This window comes from Schistocerca americana, chromosome 3, assembly GCF_021461395.2.
Source record: "Schistocerca americana isolate TAMUIC-IGC-003095 chromosome 3, iqSchAmer2.1, whole genome shotgun sequence".
In the NCBI taxonomy this organism is placed as follows: domain Eukaryota; kingdom Metazoa; phylum Arthropoda; class Insecta; order Orthoptera; family Acrididae; genus Schistocerca; species Schistocerca americana.
The window spans coordinates 276691479-276712494 of record NC_060121.1 but is presented as its reverse complement, the minus strand read 5'-3'; the positions used below and the strand labels follow the sequence as shown (position 1 = coordinate 276712494).

The 21016-nt window shown below is 42.2% G+C and overlaps 1 protein-coding gene across 1 annotated transcript in view; it reads left to right on the top strand.

Moving 5' to 3' along the window:
• LOC124606014 (chymotrypsin-1-like) overlaps positions 1–21016 on the top strand; it is a 149179-nt gene that overhangs the window by 70686 nt on the left and 57477 nt on the right. The window contains exon 3 of the mRNA XM_047137977.1: positions 6912–7021. Coding sequence (XP_046993933.1) covers positions 6912–7021 — 110 coding nt within the window. The remainder of the gene's footprint in view (positions 1–6911; positions 7022–21016) is intronic.

Sequence of the window (21016 nt, the reverse complement as noted above, 5' to 3'; positions counted from 1 at the left end):
TGACATGGGCATACGAAAACTACCACAGTGTCTACAAAAATGCATCGACAGAAATGGTGATTATGTCGAATAGCAGCTAAATGTTCAAGCTGTAAGCTGATGTAAACCATTGTAGAAATGAACAGGTCTATGTACTTATATAAAAATAGGAGACCTTACTTTTGGGATTACCCTCGTGCAAAAATAAACAAATCGGGGACTGCAACAATTAATTTTCCTGGTTAATGGAAGATGCTCCTCGTGATGGCACCTGTTTTACACCGGAGCACCGTCACAGCGAGACCACAGTTCAGTCATATAGAACTGACTGGCGATATTTATTAAGATTATAGGTCACTTCATCAGACAGTTGTAGGGTAAAAATAATGATGTCCTTAAAAATTAATTTATTTGTCTTCAAAATGCTTCTTACAAGGGGAAGGCCTCAGACACGGCCAACCGAATCGGCTCAGATTTGGTAGGCCGCTTGTGTACAACCTAAAACGAAGGAATCTAAGATATTTTGGGTCAACACCCCTGCGTTTTTGAGAAAATCACCCCTAAAGGTTATGACGAGCGATCGACTCAAAGTTGGCGGGATCGATAGATAATTGTAAATGAAGCATTTTTAATCATTAGGTATGGGGCCCGAAAACGCATACTTTTCCAGAAATCGAGGTAGGAAACTTTTACAACTGCCGCTTCTGTACCCACATGGTCAACGCTTTTCGCCGACAGCACCGATACCGCAACGGCCAAGGTAATTGGCTGCGAATCTCAAAGAAACGTAGTGGATGTTATTCTTTTGGTTTGTATTTTTCCATATCTCAATTGATAGGGATAGGAGGGTTAATAAGGTAAGTAAATCAACAAGGAATGATAATAAAGGCCGGCCTGTGTGGTCGGGCGGTTCTAGGCGCTTCAGTTTGGAACCGCGCGACCGCTACGGTCGCAGGTTCGAATCCTGCCTCGGGCATGGATGTGTGTGATGTCCTTAGGTTAGTTAGGTTTAAGTAGTTCTAAGTTCTAGGGGACTGATGACCTCAGCAGTTAAGTCCCATAGTGCTCAGAGCCATTTGAACCAATGATAATAAGGTAGGCAAATAAATTTCTCAAACCTCTTGGGATAGTAAACAACTAAAATGTTACTCCAGGTCACTTTTACAATGGCTCTTCCAGTCACTGTTACGTGTCCTCACTTTTCTTCGAATAACTAGATGGATGGTACTTGTCATATAAACATTCGAAACAAATATACTCACGGCACCAAGAGCATCTAATGAATGCAATCTTTCGACAGCTACACAGTTCCTTCCCTATGATATGACGAAGAGGCAACCGGGACAACATAACTCTCCCCGCGTGCATTCTATCCCGTGTCTCGCTGTAAACAAGCGTCGCACGGTTGGCTATCTGTGATCCCTCGTGAGCAAGTCGCAGCACTTTTACTCGGAGTTGTTTTCATGTGACAAGGCTTAAAAGTTTAATCCTTTATTAACGGCGTTTGGGAAATTAGTTTGCCTACCTTATTATTATTATCATTCGTTATTGATTTACTTACCTTGTTAACCCTCCTATCCCTATCAATTGAGATATGGAAAAATAGTAACGAAAAGAATAACATCCACTACGTTTCTTTTTTTTCTTTCTTTTTTTCCGATTCCCAGCCAGTTACCTTGGCCGTTTCGCTATCGGCGCTGTAGGTGACAGGATTTAACCATGTGAATTCAGACGCGGCAGTTGTAAAAGTTTCTTACCTCGATTTCTGGAAAGTATGCGTTTTCGGACCCCATACCTCATGATGAAAATTGCCCTATTTACAATTATCTATCGACCCCGCCAAGTTTGAGTTGATCGCTTGTCATAACCTTTAAGGGTGATTTTCTCAAAAACGTGGGGGTGTTGACCCAAAATATCTTAGATTCCTTCGTTTTAGGTTGTACACAAGCGACCTGCCAAATCTGAGTCGAATTGGTTGGCCGTCTCTGAGGCCTTCCCCTTGTTAGATAAAGGTAAACTACAGCTGAGTTCACTTTAGCGAGGATAAAAATTAATGGGCGTCGAGTTACAAAAAATAATTTTCGTTAGTCAATAGTGTGATAAATTTCATATTAGTTCTGAAATCACTTTGTAAAATACACTGAAGGAAATAATGCAACCGACCACAAGTTTTCTTGAAATGGCTTTATTACACCATTACTATTTTCGGACCTGAGCCCCTCGTCAGTTGGTAGCGTTGACTTCTTGCAAGTTTTACATTTGTGTAGCGTAAAACTACAGAGGGGTCCTGAAAAATGTGTACACTCTTTGATAGTCAATATTAATGGAACAAAGCACATACTTTACGTAAGTCGGCACTTGCTGAATACGCTGCCCCAGTCTGGGAAAGATCAGCGCATGCGAAACGAGTGGATCCTCTGCTGAACGATGCTTGTCGCGTAATCACGGGATGCTAAGACCCACCCCGATTAGCTAACTTTATTTGCTTAGTGGCATAGCTCCACCCAACATCAGACGAGCTACAGCAAGCGAAGCAGAGCGCCTCAAGCAGCTGCGCGACGAGCGCCATCCTCTCTTCGGACAAAACCCTCCACACACACGTCCAAAATCAAGACGGAGTTTCCTCACCTCAGTTCAACCGCTCGAAACCTCAAAACAAAAGGCCAGATTGTCAAAATGGCAAGCAACAATGCCTACGGGAGACCAGGCACCTCTAATCTCACCCAACGAACAATTGGCCTCTGGAAATGAACTAAAATGGCCATTATGGAGAACCCACAACTGCCTACGAACTGGGATGGGCAGATGAAACGTAAACATGTGTAAATGGGGATACCGAGACGGGACGGACACGTGCCAGTGCGGACAGACCCAAACAATGGACCACCTCCTGGAATGCAGCAACATGGGGGAAGTGTGCAGGAAAGAAGATCTGGCAAACGCTACGGCAGTGGAAGTTAAATGCGCTGAATTTTGGCGGGACGTGATATGATATATATACTATGTTTGTCTTTTTATGCCGGCCGTTGTGGCCGTGCGGTTCTAGCCGCTTCAGTCTGGAACCGCGTGACCGCCACGGTCGCAGGTTCGAATCCTGCCTCGGGCATGGATGTGTGTGATGTCCTTAGGTTAGTTAGGTTTAAGTAGTTCTAAGTTCTAGGGGACTGATGACCACAGATGTTAAGTCCCATAGTGTTCAGAGCCATTGGAACCATTTTGTCTTTATATTGTAATGTGACTCCCCATTTTAGGTTTGTTTTATTTATACATATGTGTATTGTATTTGTATTTGTGTGTATATGTAATATGTGAGTTGTCTATGGCTTGCACACGATTAAATAAAATAAATAAATGGAACAAAGTGACATGCCGGTACATTTCTTGCACGATGGGGGGAAACACATAAATGTGTTCAAAGTTACCCCATCAGTAGCAAAACAACGTTGATGTCCGCTGAACCGTTGACGGAACTACGGTTGTCAGTGTTGCCAATGTGACAGCCGCACAAGACGCCTCGATAGTTTCTCGTAGATTGTCCAGTATAGCTGGTTTCTGTTGATGAATTTCATTTTTCATTGTACGTATTAAGTCAGAAGATCGTGGTGGATACTCATATCTCCTCTTCGACCTACCATTGGTCCAGTTAGATTTTCACCCACGTAGGCACTGACATTTCTGTGGTGGTGAGAAGGAGCGCCATCTTGTTGTAGTTAAAATGTTTGATTTCTAAACACCTCTCACATGGCAAGTACAATCGGTGTTTACAGGGTATGAAGATACATCTCACCAGTTACGGCAACTTCAAAGAAGAATGAGCCAATCAAATTGCGCGATGACAGACCACACCACACATTAACACCCGGCAGATTAACACGTTTGTCCAAGTGAACGTGAGGATTTTCAGGAGCCGAGGACACGCAGTTGTGTCGGTTTAAAGTACCGTTCAGTTTGAATTGCGCCTCGTCAGACCAGATAACCATCCCTGCAAAACGTTTATCCTCGCGAAGAATGCCTGCAGACCACTCGCAGTACTCTATCCATCCTTCAAACCGGGTCGTCCTCGTTCACTGCGGGCAGCAATCTTGGAAATTTCACGCGCGCCCTGCTTCACAGGTTTTTGAGGTGACCTAGTAAAACGTTGCACTCAGCAGGGCTGGAAGATGCACTTGTGTTTTTGGTCGGACAGACTTTTTTCCTAATGCACATCCTGAAGAATACCGTCGGCTTCAAATTTATCCCAAATACGACAAGTTGTTGTACGTATTGGTGGCTGAGTTTTGTACACATTGCACCACTGCCGTTGTACCTCCATCATATTTTCGTACTTCCAGTACCACCACAATACGGCCTTGCTTTTCTCAAACAACAATCGTACTTCAATCATTGCTGCGCTGTCATCTGCTGGAAAACGCGCGCCAAGATCTGTTGAGAAAACAATGGACTACGCTAATGTGCAAAATTACAACGATATGTCATTTTGTTCCAAAAATATTAACTATCAAAGAGGTCGACATTTTTCTGGACTCCTCTGTATGTAATCATAAAAACTTTGTTAAATTTTAGATGATTTTAGATGGGGATATGTAAAATCTTTTGTAAACTATGTGGGACAAAAGTTTTGTTATATTTAAAAACTAAACTCCGTCTGGTACCTACCGACCCGCCGTGTCATCCTCAGCCCACAGGTGCCACTGGATGCGGATATTCGTTATATCTAAGGTCAAAAATGTAAAACTTGCAAGAAGTCAGCACTAACTTCTGAGGATGGGCTCAGGACCGAAACTAGTAATGGTGTTCTAAAATCATTTCAAGAAAACTTGTGGTTGCTTGCAGAATTTCCTACAGTGTAATATACGAAAAGAGTTGCAGTGTTCTCCAACAAAAACGAATAAAATAATACTTTATAAATGCAGAAATCACGTGAATGCTACCTACACAAAAGAATTACTACAAAGAGGAGGCTCACGTTGTGGAATAAACACTCAAATTCCGAGCTGCATAGAGCAAAAGCACCAGAAACGCTAAACGCGATTCTTACAGAAAAAGCAACGAAAGCAGGATGGAGCCGGACACCTCTTGATATATCTACGACGAATCGCCGCCCCGTGGTTCAAACACCGAGTGTCGTTTTCTGTCTACGTTCCACCCCGCTACTAAACGCCACCGGTTGGAGGAGAGGATTCACGAATTTTGCCACTGTGACAACCGAGAATTTCTCCGTATCTTCCAAAATTCAGGGGAATCCTACAGAATTTTCTCAACAAGCGCTTGTTGTACTTCGTAAACTGACTAACGGCTGGCTCTGGACGAGCTCTTACCTTGACTGGCTGAAAATTTGTCTGGGCGCAAAATTTAGCTTGTTTCCCACGCTTTGTACGGTGAAATGGAGGTGGCTCATTACCTGCATTCGCTTCAGTCTGTGGACATTTCTGACTAACCCCCTATCCCAGGGACCTCTCGTAGTTCGCACAGAGAAAGACCCTTTGCGGTCACCAGTCTGGGATTACCGTTACCTGAAGCGACCTCATGCAGCTAAAGAGTCCTTTGGGGAATTTGGGAAAAACCTCTCGAATATCCGCAACTTCACCGCCCAACGCGTAAAGCCTGCAGCTGGCCTCTCTCAACACTTACAGCAAAAGGGAAATTTTATGGGCTCAAACTCAAGATTTCACAGGCCCTGTTCCTTCAGCCAGAAAATTTAGTACAATGCGACAGCAATAAATTTATTTATCGTCGTTTAGTGACATGTGACTAAACAGTTGCGTCACACAATGTGCGTGTGTTCTCTGCTGTTGTTCAAGTACCAGAGTCTTTAACTAGTTGTTTACAAAATGGCTATAAATGAGCACCGAGCATTGTTTTTATTCACTGAAAACATTATCTTATAGGTGAGTTACCTAGAATATGCCCGCCTGGTTGGCCGTAAGGTGTAACGCACGGCTTTCCGGTCGGGAAGGAGCGCCTGGTCCCCGGCACGAATCCGCCCGTCGGATTTGTGTCGAGGTCCGGTGAACCGGCCAGTCTGTGGATGGTTTTTAGGTGGTTTTCCATCTGTCTCGGCGAATGCGGGCTGGTTCCTCTTATTCCGCCTCAGTTACACATGTTGGCGATTGCTGCTCAAACAAGTTCTCCACTTACGCGTACACCACCATTACTCTACCACGCAAACATAGGGGTTACACTCGTCTGGTGTGAGACGTTCCCTGGGGGGTCCACTGGGGGCCGAACCGCACAATAACCCTGGGTTTGGTGTGGGGCGGCGGAGGGGTGAAGTGGACTGCGGTAGTCGTCGTGGGGTTTGTGGACCACTGCGGCTGCGGCGGGGACGGAGCATTTCCGTCGTTTCTAGGTCCCCGGTTAACATACAATACATACAATACCTAGAATATAATTTCACAGAAGTAACAAACTGAAAATAAGCGAAGTCTGGTACCTTCCTAATTCATTCCCTTCACTTTCTGCCATAACATGAAGTGCAAATGTAGCTAATCAGACTTTTCTGAGAAGCTCTAAAATGTGTTTTCAATTCAAGTTCTCTTCAATCTGAATACCGAAAATATGAATATTCGTTCACATTTATGAATTTCTAGGAATGACTCAAATTCATCCATGGTGCTGTAACTTTCTTTCTGAGTGAGTGCATGAACATTCGTCAGTAATTTATTTAAATACTGAATTTGCAAGTTGCTCTTTAATTCTATTTCTCTCGGTATTGATTGCAATAATTGTGTCATCTGCAAAAGAATCAAATCTGCCGTTTACATAACAAATGAAGCAGCTTTACATTTCTGGTCAGAGAAACCTCCTCGTCTTCATTGTTTTCCCATAAATAAAACACGAGTCATTCGCTGTCTAAGCCATTAAATATTTAAACCTATAGTACTTCTAGGAGAATGTTGTGATTTACACCGTCAAATGCACTCCTGTTGCAGGCTGGACTGTGGATGAGCGGCAGCAGTCGGCCGTTCTGCGGCGCCACCATCGCTGACGCTAACAATCTCGTCACGGCAGCCCACTGTGTCCTCTACAGCAACGGAGACGTGTGAGTGAATAAATCCCAAACACTCCTCCCATATATCACTATTTATCTTATAGATTTGTCCACAAACCTGTAGCTTACGCGTTATGTTGCATGTTAACACAAGTATTACAATTACGTAAATAGCCTTACAGAATTTCTGTCTGTAAAAGATGGGATTGAAAATATTTTGAAGTATTCAATTACTTTTCGAGCGATATTGCTACGGTTGTGAGGTACAGAGCATAGCGTACATGTATGGAACAGAGTTACATATTGGTGCATTCGGGAGAATGCCAAGGAAGGAAAACTAGAGCTTCAAATCAAGTAAGGTATTCAATAGTGCTGCGAATGCAAGATCTGCATTTGTGCACAACAGTATATGATTCCTTGCAGCATTCATTAATTAGGTTGACTATTAATTTCTGAAACCACGTATGGTAAATGCTGGAATAGTTTTTTCAAGAAAACTATAGCCAGTTTTTTCTGCCAGTCGTGGTTAATCTGAGTGTGTCTTGTGCGTAATTAAGTTTATAACTATCTTTTTTAAGCTGTCTTTTCATAGGCAGCAGTCTGAGGCGGTACATGATCCAATGGTGATGAAATAATTCCTTTTGATAAACATAGCTACACTAATGTGGAACATAATGACCCTGATCATTTACACTGTATGATGTATTTACAAATTCGGAACTCAAGACATGTCTAACACAGGCTTTAGGTTTAAGTAGACCAAACTGCAGAATCGCAACAGCCGGATATCGTCTCCTCATCTGCATAGTAAGATCCACATTTTCACGAATTAATTTTGAGAATACAAAAAAGCTAGGTACCAAAAATTCTTCCAAATAATTTATAAGCCTGAACATTTTTAACAGATTTGGCCTTTACGTCTCCTAACGACCACTAACAATCAGCAACGTCAGTGCTCGACAGGCCATTTTAGATGTCGAAAGAACATGTTAAAACACCCAGTCTCATTGAGCAAAGAATGGAAGAAGCTACAAAGTAATTTAATTAATACTATCTAACTGTCAGAATATTTAACACTAAAACAAACAAACAACAATAATTTGAATAATAAAGTTTGACTTAGTAATGTAATGTACCACAAGAAAGTTCCAATGAAATAAATGAAAATGCAGTTGAAAAATTTATAAAATCTTGGCTTTGTGTTAAACATCCTTATAATAAATGCATCCAGAATGGTGAAGATTCATCTTTAGAACTAGATATTTGTATCATTACCATAATCAACCATTTGTATTTCTTGTGAAGAAGGGCAACCTCTAGACTTTTGTACGTGAAGTACATTAAATGTATTTTGTATCTAGACTTTTGTGTCCATTACAATTATGAGCTATACACATTTATGTCACTGCTGAATTTTTATAATGTCATATGCCCATGCTACGCACTACTATCTGAACAATCCATTGGTTTTTAATTATACTGCTAGTATGTCCATCTTCCGTAGCCAATTGTTACATGTTATCCATTACTGTTAGTTTTTCCTCCTTAAGCTTACTACAATTAAAGATGATTTTTCACGAGACGCCCATTGCCTTTAAATATAAATGATCTGTGGGCATTCTGGAAATATGATACCTATGCATAATAAGTTTCAACATTTCGTATTTATAAATTTAAAACAGTATTTCTTTATGAAATTGTGTAAAATTTCTTAAGCGTTGTTACTGATTGTTTACGCCTACTGAAAAACCAATGCTTTTTGCCTCGTTCTTAGCAGAGGCTGAACTTAGATAAAACCTGGTTGCACATTCACTTTTCGAAATGTTGCGCCTTTTATGAAATGGCAAAAGCACAAAGGCAGCGTAAGCAAAAACTTATTCACAAAAGGCGAACAATTTCGGGGACTGGGTGTGTGACCAGCTTTTTTAACCTCGACAAACAACGAAGGAAAAAGCTGTGGAATTCAGATCATGTAAACTGCATTTATTTCACTTAAATGCACACATTAAATTGATTCTCACGTTTTCATTGCGTCTGAAAATATTTCCACACAATACTATGTCAGCAGACGAAAATGTTGGATCATGAGAAGGTTCAACATATATTACACGTAATTATGATGTGCCTTAGTATATTCACACCAACTGTTAACGCATGGAGAACTGTAAAGATTAGCTTTTGCGGCTAAATATACGCAAATATACAATGAATAATGTCAGGTTATTACGCGGAGTACAATTGCAGAAGAACAATTGCAATCAATTAATTACATTGTTATATTCTCAAAAGGCAGCTGAGATCAATGGACGGCTGCGGATGTCGCACAGACTATAAACTCAAAGTCTGTGTTCACAGATGGACACAACACGTCACTGAATTACTCGTTCTTAAGTGGAGAGGTATGGAACACTTGCGAGTTTGCCTAATCAAACAGCTAAAGACTCTCTTGCCCAATATTCATGTCATTTAATGCGTATGTGGCTAATCGGCTTCCTTTTGCAGACAAAGGACATCTAAAATGCAGTGTTTTTTGTTCATCGTTTCTACAGTTTATTGAGATACACCCGACTCTGTTTCTAAAAACACTATATAGAATATTAAAAGCTATACCACCTGCCATCAGAATCATCCCGCCATTTCAGAATCGACTGCCACCGCACATCTCTACCATGGAGGCACGTCAATATGTGCTTGCTAGTAATGCAAGCAGACGGAAAACTAGTTACCATAAAGGAATCTAATTTTATGGGAATGATTTTCACGCTGTGCGCCGCAGTATTTGCGTTGTTGGTAGTGTTAGTGTCATTAACTCATGACCTCTCGTTGGGCGCCAGTACTGGTACGGTGACGTTGGGTGGAAACACAAGCATGGACGTGTATTAGAGCTGGAGACAGCCAAATGGATCTGGACAACATGAGCAAGGCTTTACTCGTAAATCTGTTTTCCATGGAGCAGCTACTCTTGGCCAGCGCTGACACATTAAAGGAATACGGCGAGGTTCTGTTTCCACACGGGAGTTGAGGAAAATGGTTCGGAAGTTCGAATAACTCCCGCTATGTGTACTGCTCCTGGGAGAAGCCGACGGCCAGCTGCACCCCAAATTGTTGAATAAGTTACTGTTGCCATTGCCGAGACGGCTGGACGCAATGAGCGATCTTCAAGCAGTTCATGATCTGTGTCACGACAGGTGAAGATTCCATGATCCACCGTTCGAAAAGTGCTGTGAACAACTATGAAATGGTACCTCTAGTGCGGTCCCATACTGCCGTGGATGTAGATGATCATCACACTAAGCAACTTTTGTAACCTGAAACGTAAAGATGGTACACAGTTAGCAAATGTTACCGTCTCATGTGGAAATTAAGACATGTTTCTTTCAATGGTTTATTGTTATTTCTCTTCTGTATGTCTTTACAAATGTTCCCACAAAGTTTCGCTGTCCTACGATCACTCGTCTTTCCTGAAGGCACTCTCAAGTAGCGAAAATGTAGCTATAACAACCCTGAACATTACATAATGATGTAAGAAACTAGATACTAAAACCCACAGCCGATAAGGCAATAGTGGTGAAAAATGTTTGTTCTCAACAAAATGATTCAAATGGCTCTGAGCACTATGGGACTTAACTTCTGAGGTCATCAGTCCCCTAGAACTTAGAACTACTTAAACCTAACTAACCTAAGGACATCACACACATCCATGCCCGAGGCAGGATTCGAACCTGCGACCGTAGCCGTCGCGCGGTTCCAGACTGAAGCGCCTATAACCGCTCGGGCACCCCGGCCGGCTTTTGTTCTCGTCAGTTGCAACATCTAAGGTATAGTTGAGAGATTGCAGAGCACTCTCCTTCTGATTCGGTGTTATGCCGCTTCATGTTCTTAGAGAATATGATCTTTATTGCGATTTGACTTCATACGTCATGATGAAATGGTGGGCAGTAGTTAATGCTCTTGCTTGCGTGCTCTAGGGAAGGAATAATGGTAACTTTACCTGCGTTCAAAGGAACAGAGTGCCGATTTAAACGACTGTAGTAAAAGCATGGCGACGGTGGGCTGTGGGAAGCGCGTTTTTTCTGCAGAACCTGCTTGGAAACATTTCCGGACAGCCGAGTTCTGCGGTCTCATTGTGCAGACACGTTGGTTGGCGCCGGTTGCTAGGCAGCCACGTCCAGGTAAACTGGCCGTGGTTCATGAAGACACATGTGGACTGATCCACAATTTCTACCATCATAAGACTCCGCTTCCATCATGCCTCTTTCCCACAACATCTACATCGGATCAACGTTTACAGTTCACCAGCATGTGAGTGTGATCCTGAGTCGGAAGCTGATGTCAACCACATCTTATTTATGTGCCCCAGATTTGACCGTGAACGGTTGGTCTTTCTGAAGACATTGCTGAGTATGGGCTACCATCTTCCTCAATCAGCTTCTTCTCTTTTGTGTACTAAAGACGTTCGTCTATATAAAGTGATAGTTAACTTCATCAGGAGTACTGGTTACAATCTGTAGGCTTTAATGGTGTACGTAAATTATAAATATGTCTTGCTGATGAAGATATTTCATAATTGGTGTGAATTGTAAGCCAAGACACTTTTAATTATTTTCCAATGCAATTCAATTTTTAAAACATTATGTACAAAACTGTAACAGTTAAGCTTTTTATTCTTTAAATATGCATTTCTGTATTTGTTTATTCAATTATGTGTACATTGTCACTATGTGTTGCCGATGGCTAAATTGAGTACACACTCATAGGCCAAATAATAAAAAAAAATAAAAACTGACTAGCGCCGAGAAGTCGCCGCTGCAATGGCCAGAGTATTGTAGACCCACAATAAAGCAGAGGATGGGCAGGAAGCCGATGAGGTAACTGTGAGCGTTCTGCGAATTTCCGTGGGAGAGGTCACTGGCGCCCATATGTCTAGACTCTGCTACAAAACATATTGTGAAAGCACGAGGCTTTAAGCGAGTTTATGGCCGTTCTTTGGAAACTTCGAAATGGACGCAACAGGGGAGATAACAAGCTGTTTATAGAGGGGAGTGGTTCCAGCCTGGTCATGTTCTTATCAAAAGACACGCGTAAAATCGTGGGAAAGAGGCCGCAAAGCTGAATCTTTTTCCTTTTCTCCCAATTACTCGAAAGTCTCTGATTGGTCAAATCGGTGTATGCAGAGCAAGGGGCGCTCTCTAACCTTCGAATGCCGTGCTCCAGCTCGTGATTGGCTTGTTCTTAAGTGGGGGAAGTCTAAGATGTAAATAGGCTTTTGCTATCGAGCTGAGGAGGAAAGCGGACAGAAAGAGAATATAATTCTTGTACTGGCGCTTCACTAGTAAAGAACTGCAGGTCTCTACCTAAACGATGAGACTTGTGTCCTTTGCTAGTGTGCCACTTAGAGCCTGTGCCAGTCTCTTTCTGAACCGTCAGAGGTACTGCTTCTAGCATCATGCACACGACGACTGATGTGTGGGTGTACTTATTTGTCTTGAGTCGACCATCTAAACATTTGACATACTCCATCGCGCATAGTTGTGGGACAGAGTCAAATTGGTTTGGAAGAGCAGCAAATGGATCCACCTGCACACTGGAATCCACCAGTGTTTCAGAGGCTTATAGGAAAGTACCTGCATTCCGAATTAACCGAACGTGAGACCATGTACTTACATTTTTCGGGCGCGCGCCATTAATAACAGATTGCGGCCGCCCATGACATCAGTCGCCGAACGCATCGTGGTGTGCCGCCCTGACCAGCAGGAGGGTAAAGTATTTGACGCTATGGTGTATGGCTCCAATATATGTTTCTCAGCATCCTGTTCTTTCGAACCATATTTTTCTTTTTTGGAATAGTAGAGTATAGATGCTTGATGGTATCATAGTTTCTGTGCCATAACCCGGATTCATGTGTATGAGGCCAGATAAAGGGATTAGTGTTCCGGTTAGTGTCGTGTGTCGATCCCCAGATAATTACTTTGTCCACCATAGACCCCATGTTAGTGAAAGCGTTTGTCAAATAAAAATGTTTGTGTGACGTTTCTTTAGACATTTTTGGTGTCTTCTGATGATAAGGATGAATAAATCTATTGTCATTTACATCACAACTTCTCACTGTGTTCTAATTAACACTACCTTGCCATTTTTACTAAAGTTCAGGTTCTAAAAGAGAGTAGCAAGCTTGCATAGTGCCATGCAAATATGTGGGAAAGCTGAGAACGTTATTACATCCCGCCTGACGGACATATTCTTTGCTTTGTACCAAAACATCTCGTTACAGAATTATTTTATGGAGTACGAACGAGTATTCGATTACAAGCTTTCTTCAATCCTTTTGTATAGATTCGAATTCAATTGACTTTAAGTCAACTTACCAGTGAATCTGCTCCAAAAAATCTTTTTTTTTCACCTTAAATCGATGCTTTCACACGCCAGTGTTGTGATTGGACTGCTATGCAACTGTTAGTCAAATTGACAGCCATATCAGAAGATATACTTTGTGATTCTCTTATATTTCCTTCATGTGTCTGCTTTTCGAGTATTGTTTCCCTTATAAACCTTTATGTAGTTGCAGTTTCTGCTATTTTGTCCTTCACGATAGTTACTATGCCTGTAATTTGTTTTAGTTTGAGGCAGTTGGCATGTGTAAAATTCTAGAGTTGCTAGGAATATAGGCTGGATTCGATATGAGACCATCACTGTTGGCAATTGATTTCGTGAGCGTAGGCGAAGCTGGAAAGTGGGTCCTTGAGGCAACCGAAGACGCCAGAATAACAAGGAGAAAGAAGAAAAGAGGAGATGAGGAACATGTAAACCAAGCAGATTATGTAACAGGAGTGTATTAGGAATAAGAGAGGTGAGTCATAGATGAAATATAAAATTGAAGTTCCCGAGTATTATATTTTCTGACAAGTTTACTTAATGCACAAAAAAGCCATTTGAGCTAGGTTCCTGAAATTTTTTCGGATATTTCAAGATACTATTTGGAGGAAAATATTATCAACATGCAGGAAAATACACGCACATTGGTTATAAAAAACTAACCTTAATTTTAATTCTCGGCTGTAAATATTTCTAGAATAAAAACAGGTGGCTGAAGTAGTATGATAGTTGGTTGGTTGGTTGGTTGTTTTGGGGAAGGAGACCAGACATCGTGGTCATCGGTCTCATCGGATTAGGGAAGGAAGTAGGCCGTGCCCTTTCAGAGGAACCATCCCGGCATTTGCCTGGAGTGATTTAGGGAAATCACGGAAAACCTAAATCAGGATGGCCGGACGCGGGATTGAACCGTCGTCCTCCCGAATGCAAGTATGATAGTAGTCTGCACTTTAGAAAGACATGTTAATCTGTAATGAAGTTTTTAGATTCTAACTGAGATAGTTAGTCAGTGCATAGGTTCAAAGTATGAACCTTCACAAATAAAACTGCAATAAAGTCAACTTGTAAACAAATGTGATTAATTGTATATTAAACTGTTCAGCAGGAACCATTCATATTACAATTTTCATCCCACGAAGAGTTCACGTTTTTTAGTTAGAGGCATGTAAACTTTAAGAAAGTTGTTTGTATTTTTCCAGACGTTCATGAGTAAGTTACCTTAAGGCTTCAGACTATAGGAAATGTTTTCTGTGGCTTAAAAGTGACATAAGATAAGATATAGATTTATACCTGTAATTTCCCTTTGTTATTCCACGAAACGTGCTTTCGCTTTATCGATTTCTTGCTGCATTAGTCAATTAGCCTAGATATCTGCTTGCATGACTGATGTCTGTTCGTAGAAACGATGGTAAGACATTAATAGATCGTTTGATACAACAGAAAAATATCAAACAGAACTTTCCTCCTCTGTCAGCGACTGCAGTTAAAGACAATGAGACTTTGCATGTAGAAGGAACGCTGGGGAGAACATATCTTTGTATTTGCAGATCTCAGGCAACACAGCAACTACATCAACTGCAAAGATTATATTTCAGAAAGATAATAACAACATAAATCTTTGAAAAATATGGAGACTGCGATAATGGGCTCTGCACTATAGGCAGTTGAGAAGAAATAGCTTCATTTCACTTACTTCCGCCCCATAGATATTCATACGTGTACTGCGACGAAAAAAAAATGAATTTAAGAAGTTGCATACACAGTAGCAGTATTAATAAATTATTGTTACAGCGACTACTGAAACACTGTAAACAGAAATAGATAATCTGACCGATATTGGCTCTGAGCACTATGGGACTTAACATCTATGGTCATCAGTCCCCTAGACCTAACTAACCTAAGGACAGCACACAACACCCAGTCATCACGAGGCAGAGAAAACTGACCGATATTACTTCGGAAATATCAGTGAACTGACACCATGAGACGATTTAATATACGTATTTATCTCGCTCGAACTTCTTCAGCTCATTTACAGTTACACTGTTTTTAGAATGGTATATACTATCTGTCTAGAGCACGTTACAACGCACACTTGACTCACTGCCGCATTACGGTCGCGCGAGTTTTTCTCAGCTGTGGCCACTCTCTTTTTTATCACGGTGCAGAGTTTCTTCTCTGCGAAATAGATGTTGGAACAGATAAGGCATGTGAGGAAAGGCAACACCGTAGGATCATCAGAGTAATATAAAGGAGAAATATTATAGTCCAGTAGGGTTAAACCTAAAAATTAGACAAATCGGAAATAATTGCTACAAAAGGTTTTAGTGTTTTAATGGCTTCATTTGTGGCCCAGTATGACTATCCTCGGTTTTCCCCCTCATCGGAGTTGTGGAAAAGTGGTGGGGGACAAAAATGTACCCGAAAAAGGGGTATTTTTTCGGTTTTGTGATTATATCTCGTAAATGACTCACAATATCGAAAACAAAGTAGAATTAAAAATTGCAGGGCATAAAATTCTGCACTGAATGAGACCATCCGCATATGTTTTGGACCATTGACGTATTTCATTGTTGCATTACACCAATACGTATGTTTTTGTGCAGTCCTGTACGTAATAGAAATTTCGCAGCTGTAGTTCTTCTTTCGCTTCACAGCACTAGTATCAGTACGATTTTTTCGAATCTGTACTAGAAATATTGCAGGCGAAACGGCCTACACAGCTGAAATCCCGTCCTTCAGTTGATCTTTACACTGACACTACGTATTCGAAAAGAACGACATATGTAACATTGATGAGATTTACCAATATATGTCAACTGGAGAGCAGTATACAAATGTTGTGTATAGCTATATAGCTGAAGAAAAGAATAGGATGCTATTAGCATCGAAGGCGGAAACAAAACTGTACCCCATGGTGAAGTACGGGATACAAATTGTATATGTGCCGTCTCATTGCCTCTTCGCGTAGTTCAATTGAGGTACAGGTTGCAAATGTAACGTACGCCCATTTCCACGTGTTCGTTAGCAGTGTACATACACTCCTGGAAATTGAAATAAGAACACCGTGAATTCATTGTCCCAGGAAGGGGTAACTTTATTGACACATTCCTGGGGTCAGATACATCACATGATCACACTGACAGAACCACAGGCACATAGACACAGGCAACAGAGCATGCACAATGTCGGCACTAGTACAGTGTATATCCACCTTTCGCAGCAATGCAGGCTGCTATTCTCCCATGGAGACGATCGTAGAGATGCTGGATGTAGTCCTGTGGAACGGCTTGCCATGCCATTTCCACCTGGCGCCTCAGTTGGACCAGCGTTCGTGCTGGACGTGCAGACCGCGTGAGACGACGCTTCATCCAGTCCCAAACATGCTCAATGGGGGACAGATCCGGAGATCTTGCTGGCCAGGGTAGTTGACTTACACCTTCTAGAGCACGTTGGGTGGCACGGGATACATGCGGACGTGCATTGTCCTGTTGGAACAGCAAGTTCCCTTGCCGGTCTAGGAATGGTAGAACGATGGGTTCGATGACGGTTTGGATGTACCGTGCACTATTCAGTGTCCCCTCGACGATCACCAGTGGTGCACGGCCAGTGTAGGAGATCGCTCCCCACACCATGATGCCGGGTGTTGGCCCTGTGTGCCTCGGTCGTAAGCAGTCCTGATTGTGGCGCTCACCTGCACGGCGCCAAACACGCATACGACCATCATTGGCACCAAGGCAGAAGCGACTCTCATCGCTGAAGACGACACGTCTCCATTCGTCCCTCCATTCACGCCTGTCGCGACACCACTGGAGGCGGGCTGCACGATGTTGGGGCGTGAGCGGAAGACGGCCTAACGGTGTGCGGGACCGTAGCCCAGCTTCATGGAGACGGTTGCGAATGGTCCTCGCCGATACCCCAGGAGCAACAGTGTCCCTAATTTGCTGGGAAATGGCGGTGCGGTCCCCTACGGCACTGTGTAGGATCCTACGGTCTTGGCGTGCATCCGTGCGTCGCTGCGGTCCGGTCCCAGGTCGACGGGCACGTGCACCTTCCGCCGACCACTGGCGACAACATCAATGTACTGTGGAGACCTCACGCCCCACGTGTTGAGCAATTCGGCGGTACGTCCACCCGGCCTCCCGCATGCCCACTATACGCCCTCGCTCAAAGTCCGTCAACTGCACATACGGGTCACGTCGACGCTGTCGCGGCATGCTACCAGTGTTAAAGACTGCGATGGAGCTCCGTATGCCACGGCAAACTGGCTGACACTGACGGCGGCGGTGCACAAATGCTGCGCAGCTAGCGCCATTCGACGGCCAACACCGCGGTTCCTGGTGTGTCCGCTGTGCCGTGCGTGTGATCATTGCTTGTACAGCCCTCTCGCAGTGTCCGGAGCAAGTATGGTGGGTCTGACACACCGGTGTCAATGTGTTCTTTTTTCCATTTCCAGGAGTGTATATAGAGGTCAACGGAAGTATGGGATACAAATGTTATGAAAGTAGCTGGTTCTGCATCGGTAGTACTAATATCTACATACGAACAGACTGATAGTGATAGGGTAGACCGGGGCAATGCCGACACCTGGTACAATACCGACACGATAGGTTTTGATAGCGGAGCGATGCTGCGTAATGCTGCGCTCTTGCTGACGACACCACAACTAACGCTCAGTGTGTTTCTGTCTTCTACGCATGCCAGTATCGTTACGTGTTTCTGTCTTCTACGCATGCCAGAATCGTTATCGTAAAATTTTATAGTTTTCGGTGTAAAGAAGGACTTCTGAACTAGTTAAGGTAATCGTCTGTGTTACTAAAATACAACATATACAGCTAGATATTACATATTTTAACGAACATTTTGGTATAGTAGTTGTAACATTTCAAAGTGTGTAGTAGTCTGTAGGGTTAGGTATCCGCCATCTTGTCCCTCCGGGGTAATGCCAACATCCCACTACGGGGCCATATCGACAGGGTGTCGGTATTTCCCCATCTGTCCTAATATTTTATAGGGGATTGTTAATGCCTTTATTGTATTCCAGATGGTGAGGTCGAGAAAACGGACGACTGAGAAGGGTAAATGGGATGAACAAACTCTTAAAAGGGCTTTTGAGCTAGTTGAAAGTGGTAGATCAGTAAAGAGCGTCGCCGCGGAATAAGGAATTCCCAGAATTACGCTACATGATCGCTTAAAAGCAAAATCAGCAGCCAAACCAGCGTTAGGAAGAAAATCCTATCTTACACCCGAACAGGAAGCTATTCTAACTGATCATATAAAGCCATTGTCAAACCAATTCTATGGTATCACATTAACAGACTTACGCCGATTTGCATACGACCTTGCAGAAAACTTAAATATTAAGCACAGCTTTAACAAAGGAACAAAAATGGCAGGTTAGGACTAAAATGGCCGGTTTCCGCAAAAGGAACCCAACCTTAAGCCTTAGGCAGCCTTCTGCAGCAAGCCATAACCGAATCCTGGCTTTTATTAAATCGGAAGTTGATTAATTCTTTTTAAACTTGGATAAAGTATATCAAAAACATCAAAGGCAACAAGAGTATTCAATATGGATGAAACTGGGATATCAACAGTTCAAAAGCCAGGAAAGGTTTTAGCCGCTAAAGGCCAACATCAGGTAGGCTCTGCAACGAGTTGGGAACGAGGGAGGAATATTACGGTGGTCTGCGATGTAAGTGCTTCTGGAATTTACATCCCACCCATGTTCATCTATCCCTGGAAGCGGATGTCTCCTCAGTTGGGAAAAGGAGGGACAGCTGGGGCCATATATTAGATAATCGCATAACGGATGGTAAAAAGAAAATCTTTTCAATGATTAGCTTAAGCACTTCAAAGAGAACGCCAAACCAACCAAGGAAGACCCTGTCTTATTCATTATGGACAACCACGGAAGTCACATCTTTCTAGATAGCTATGAGTTTTGTAGAGCTAATTATATTCTCGTGGTTTCTATACCACCACATACACCACACAAATTGCAGCCTTTAGATTTGGCTTTTTACGGTCCTCTCAAGGAGGCATTCAACATTCAGTGTGACAGCTAATCGCTTCGAGAAGATATCAGTTTATGATATTCTTCGATCTTCAATGAAGCTTACATGAATGTCGCAACCAAGGAGAAGGGCATAGCAGGATTTGGTGCAGCAGGGATCTTCCTTTACAAACCAGAAAAGTTGAGTGATTTGGATTTTAACTCTGAGAACAGACTCCAAACTCCGGTCATCATTGACCCAGAAAATGTTGACGAACCAACGAATGGCGATGGTGTTCACGATGGGAATAACGCAGTAACTGAGGAGCCTGCAAACACAAATCAGGCAAGGGCTGAAAATTCACAGCGTTCCTGGAGAACCACCAACTTGATTATCTCTGGACCTTATGCTAATCCAGTAGCTTGCTCCTCAAGGTCGGATCCTGGAACAACACCTTCTCCAAAAACCTCTCAGGATACAACTCACTACAGAGAAGCCTTAGAAGCTTTATCACCTATGCAACAACAGCAACAACAACATCACGATGTTGTCAAACACAAAATTTTACAGGAAACGACATTCCATTATTATGACGACCACACCCATGAAAACTGTATTGGAGGAAGCACAGTTGAAAAGAGTCATTAAAGATATGAAATCTAAACGTAGATTAGAAAAGGTGATTGATGACCCAAAGATTGTTCCAAACCTTAAACTTAAGCTTTTGAAGAAGTCAGGTCAAGTCGAGGGTAAACCCAAAATAAAATCTAGCACTACCAAATGCAAGGCCACATCCAAAGGCAAAAAAAGATGAAAAGGTGCAGCAAACAGATTTCTTTTGAAGAAACATCTTCTGAAGAAGAAATAGATGAGTCAACGTTATGCAACGACGATGAAATGGACGACGGAATGGATTTATTTTCACAAAGACAGTGAAATGTGTTTAGTCTGTGGGGAATATGGCATTAAAACTGAACTGTGGTATCGGTGTGTATTTTGTGGGAAATGGGCACATGCAGACTGTAGCGGCTATGATTCTCCTGAAAAGTACATTTGTGACTTTTGCTCTACTTCTTAAAATGATTTGTTTCCTTTTCAGACTTATTTGTCATATTTGTTTATCTATAGTCATGACATACTATTATAAGTAGAATATATAACTTTGTAACAATATACATTTTATTGATACACATTCATGTTACTATTTCTCACTAATGTCGGCATTACCCCAAAGTGGTGTCGAAATTGCCCTGGCGACTGGGGAAATACCGACATCCAGTAGACATTGCTATGTACGCGTTTTCCACTTTATAAATGTAATTAGTTTAACAAAACTATATTTTTAATGAAAGCAGAAACCCCAATTAAACTTAAGGAACCTCAATAAAAACCGTAACTAAATCAGTAAAAATTTAAAAATTTCTTAAGGTGTCGGCATTGACCCGGTCTACCCTAGAGGATGCGAAATAAACAACACATGTAAAATTTGTATCCCGTGCTTCATTTAGAGTTTAGTGAATATTCTATGCTACCAATATTTTCCATACATTTTTTCCCTTTCATTTTCAGAGAAATAATACGACACAAACTCGCGATATCCTTAACGTGAATATACTACTGGCCTTTATATATTTCAACTATATTTTTCGTCTCTCGTATTTCTTCGTTTCTGAACATTCTTGTC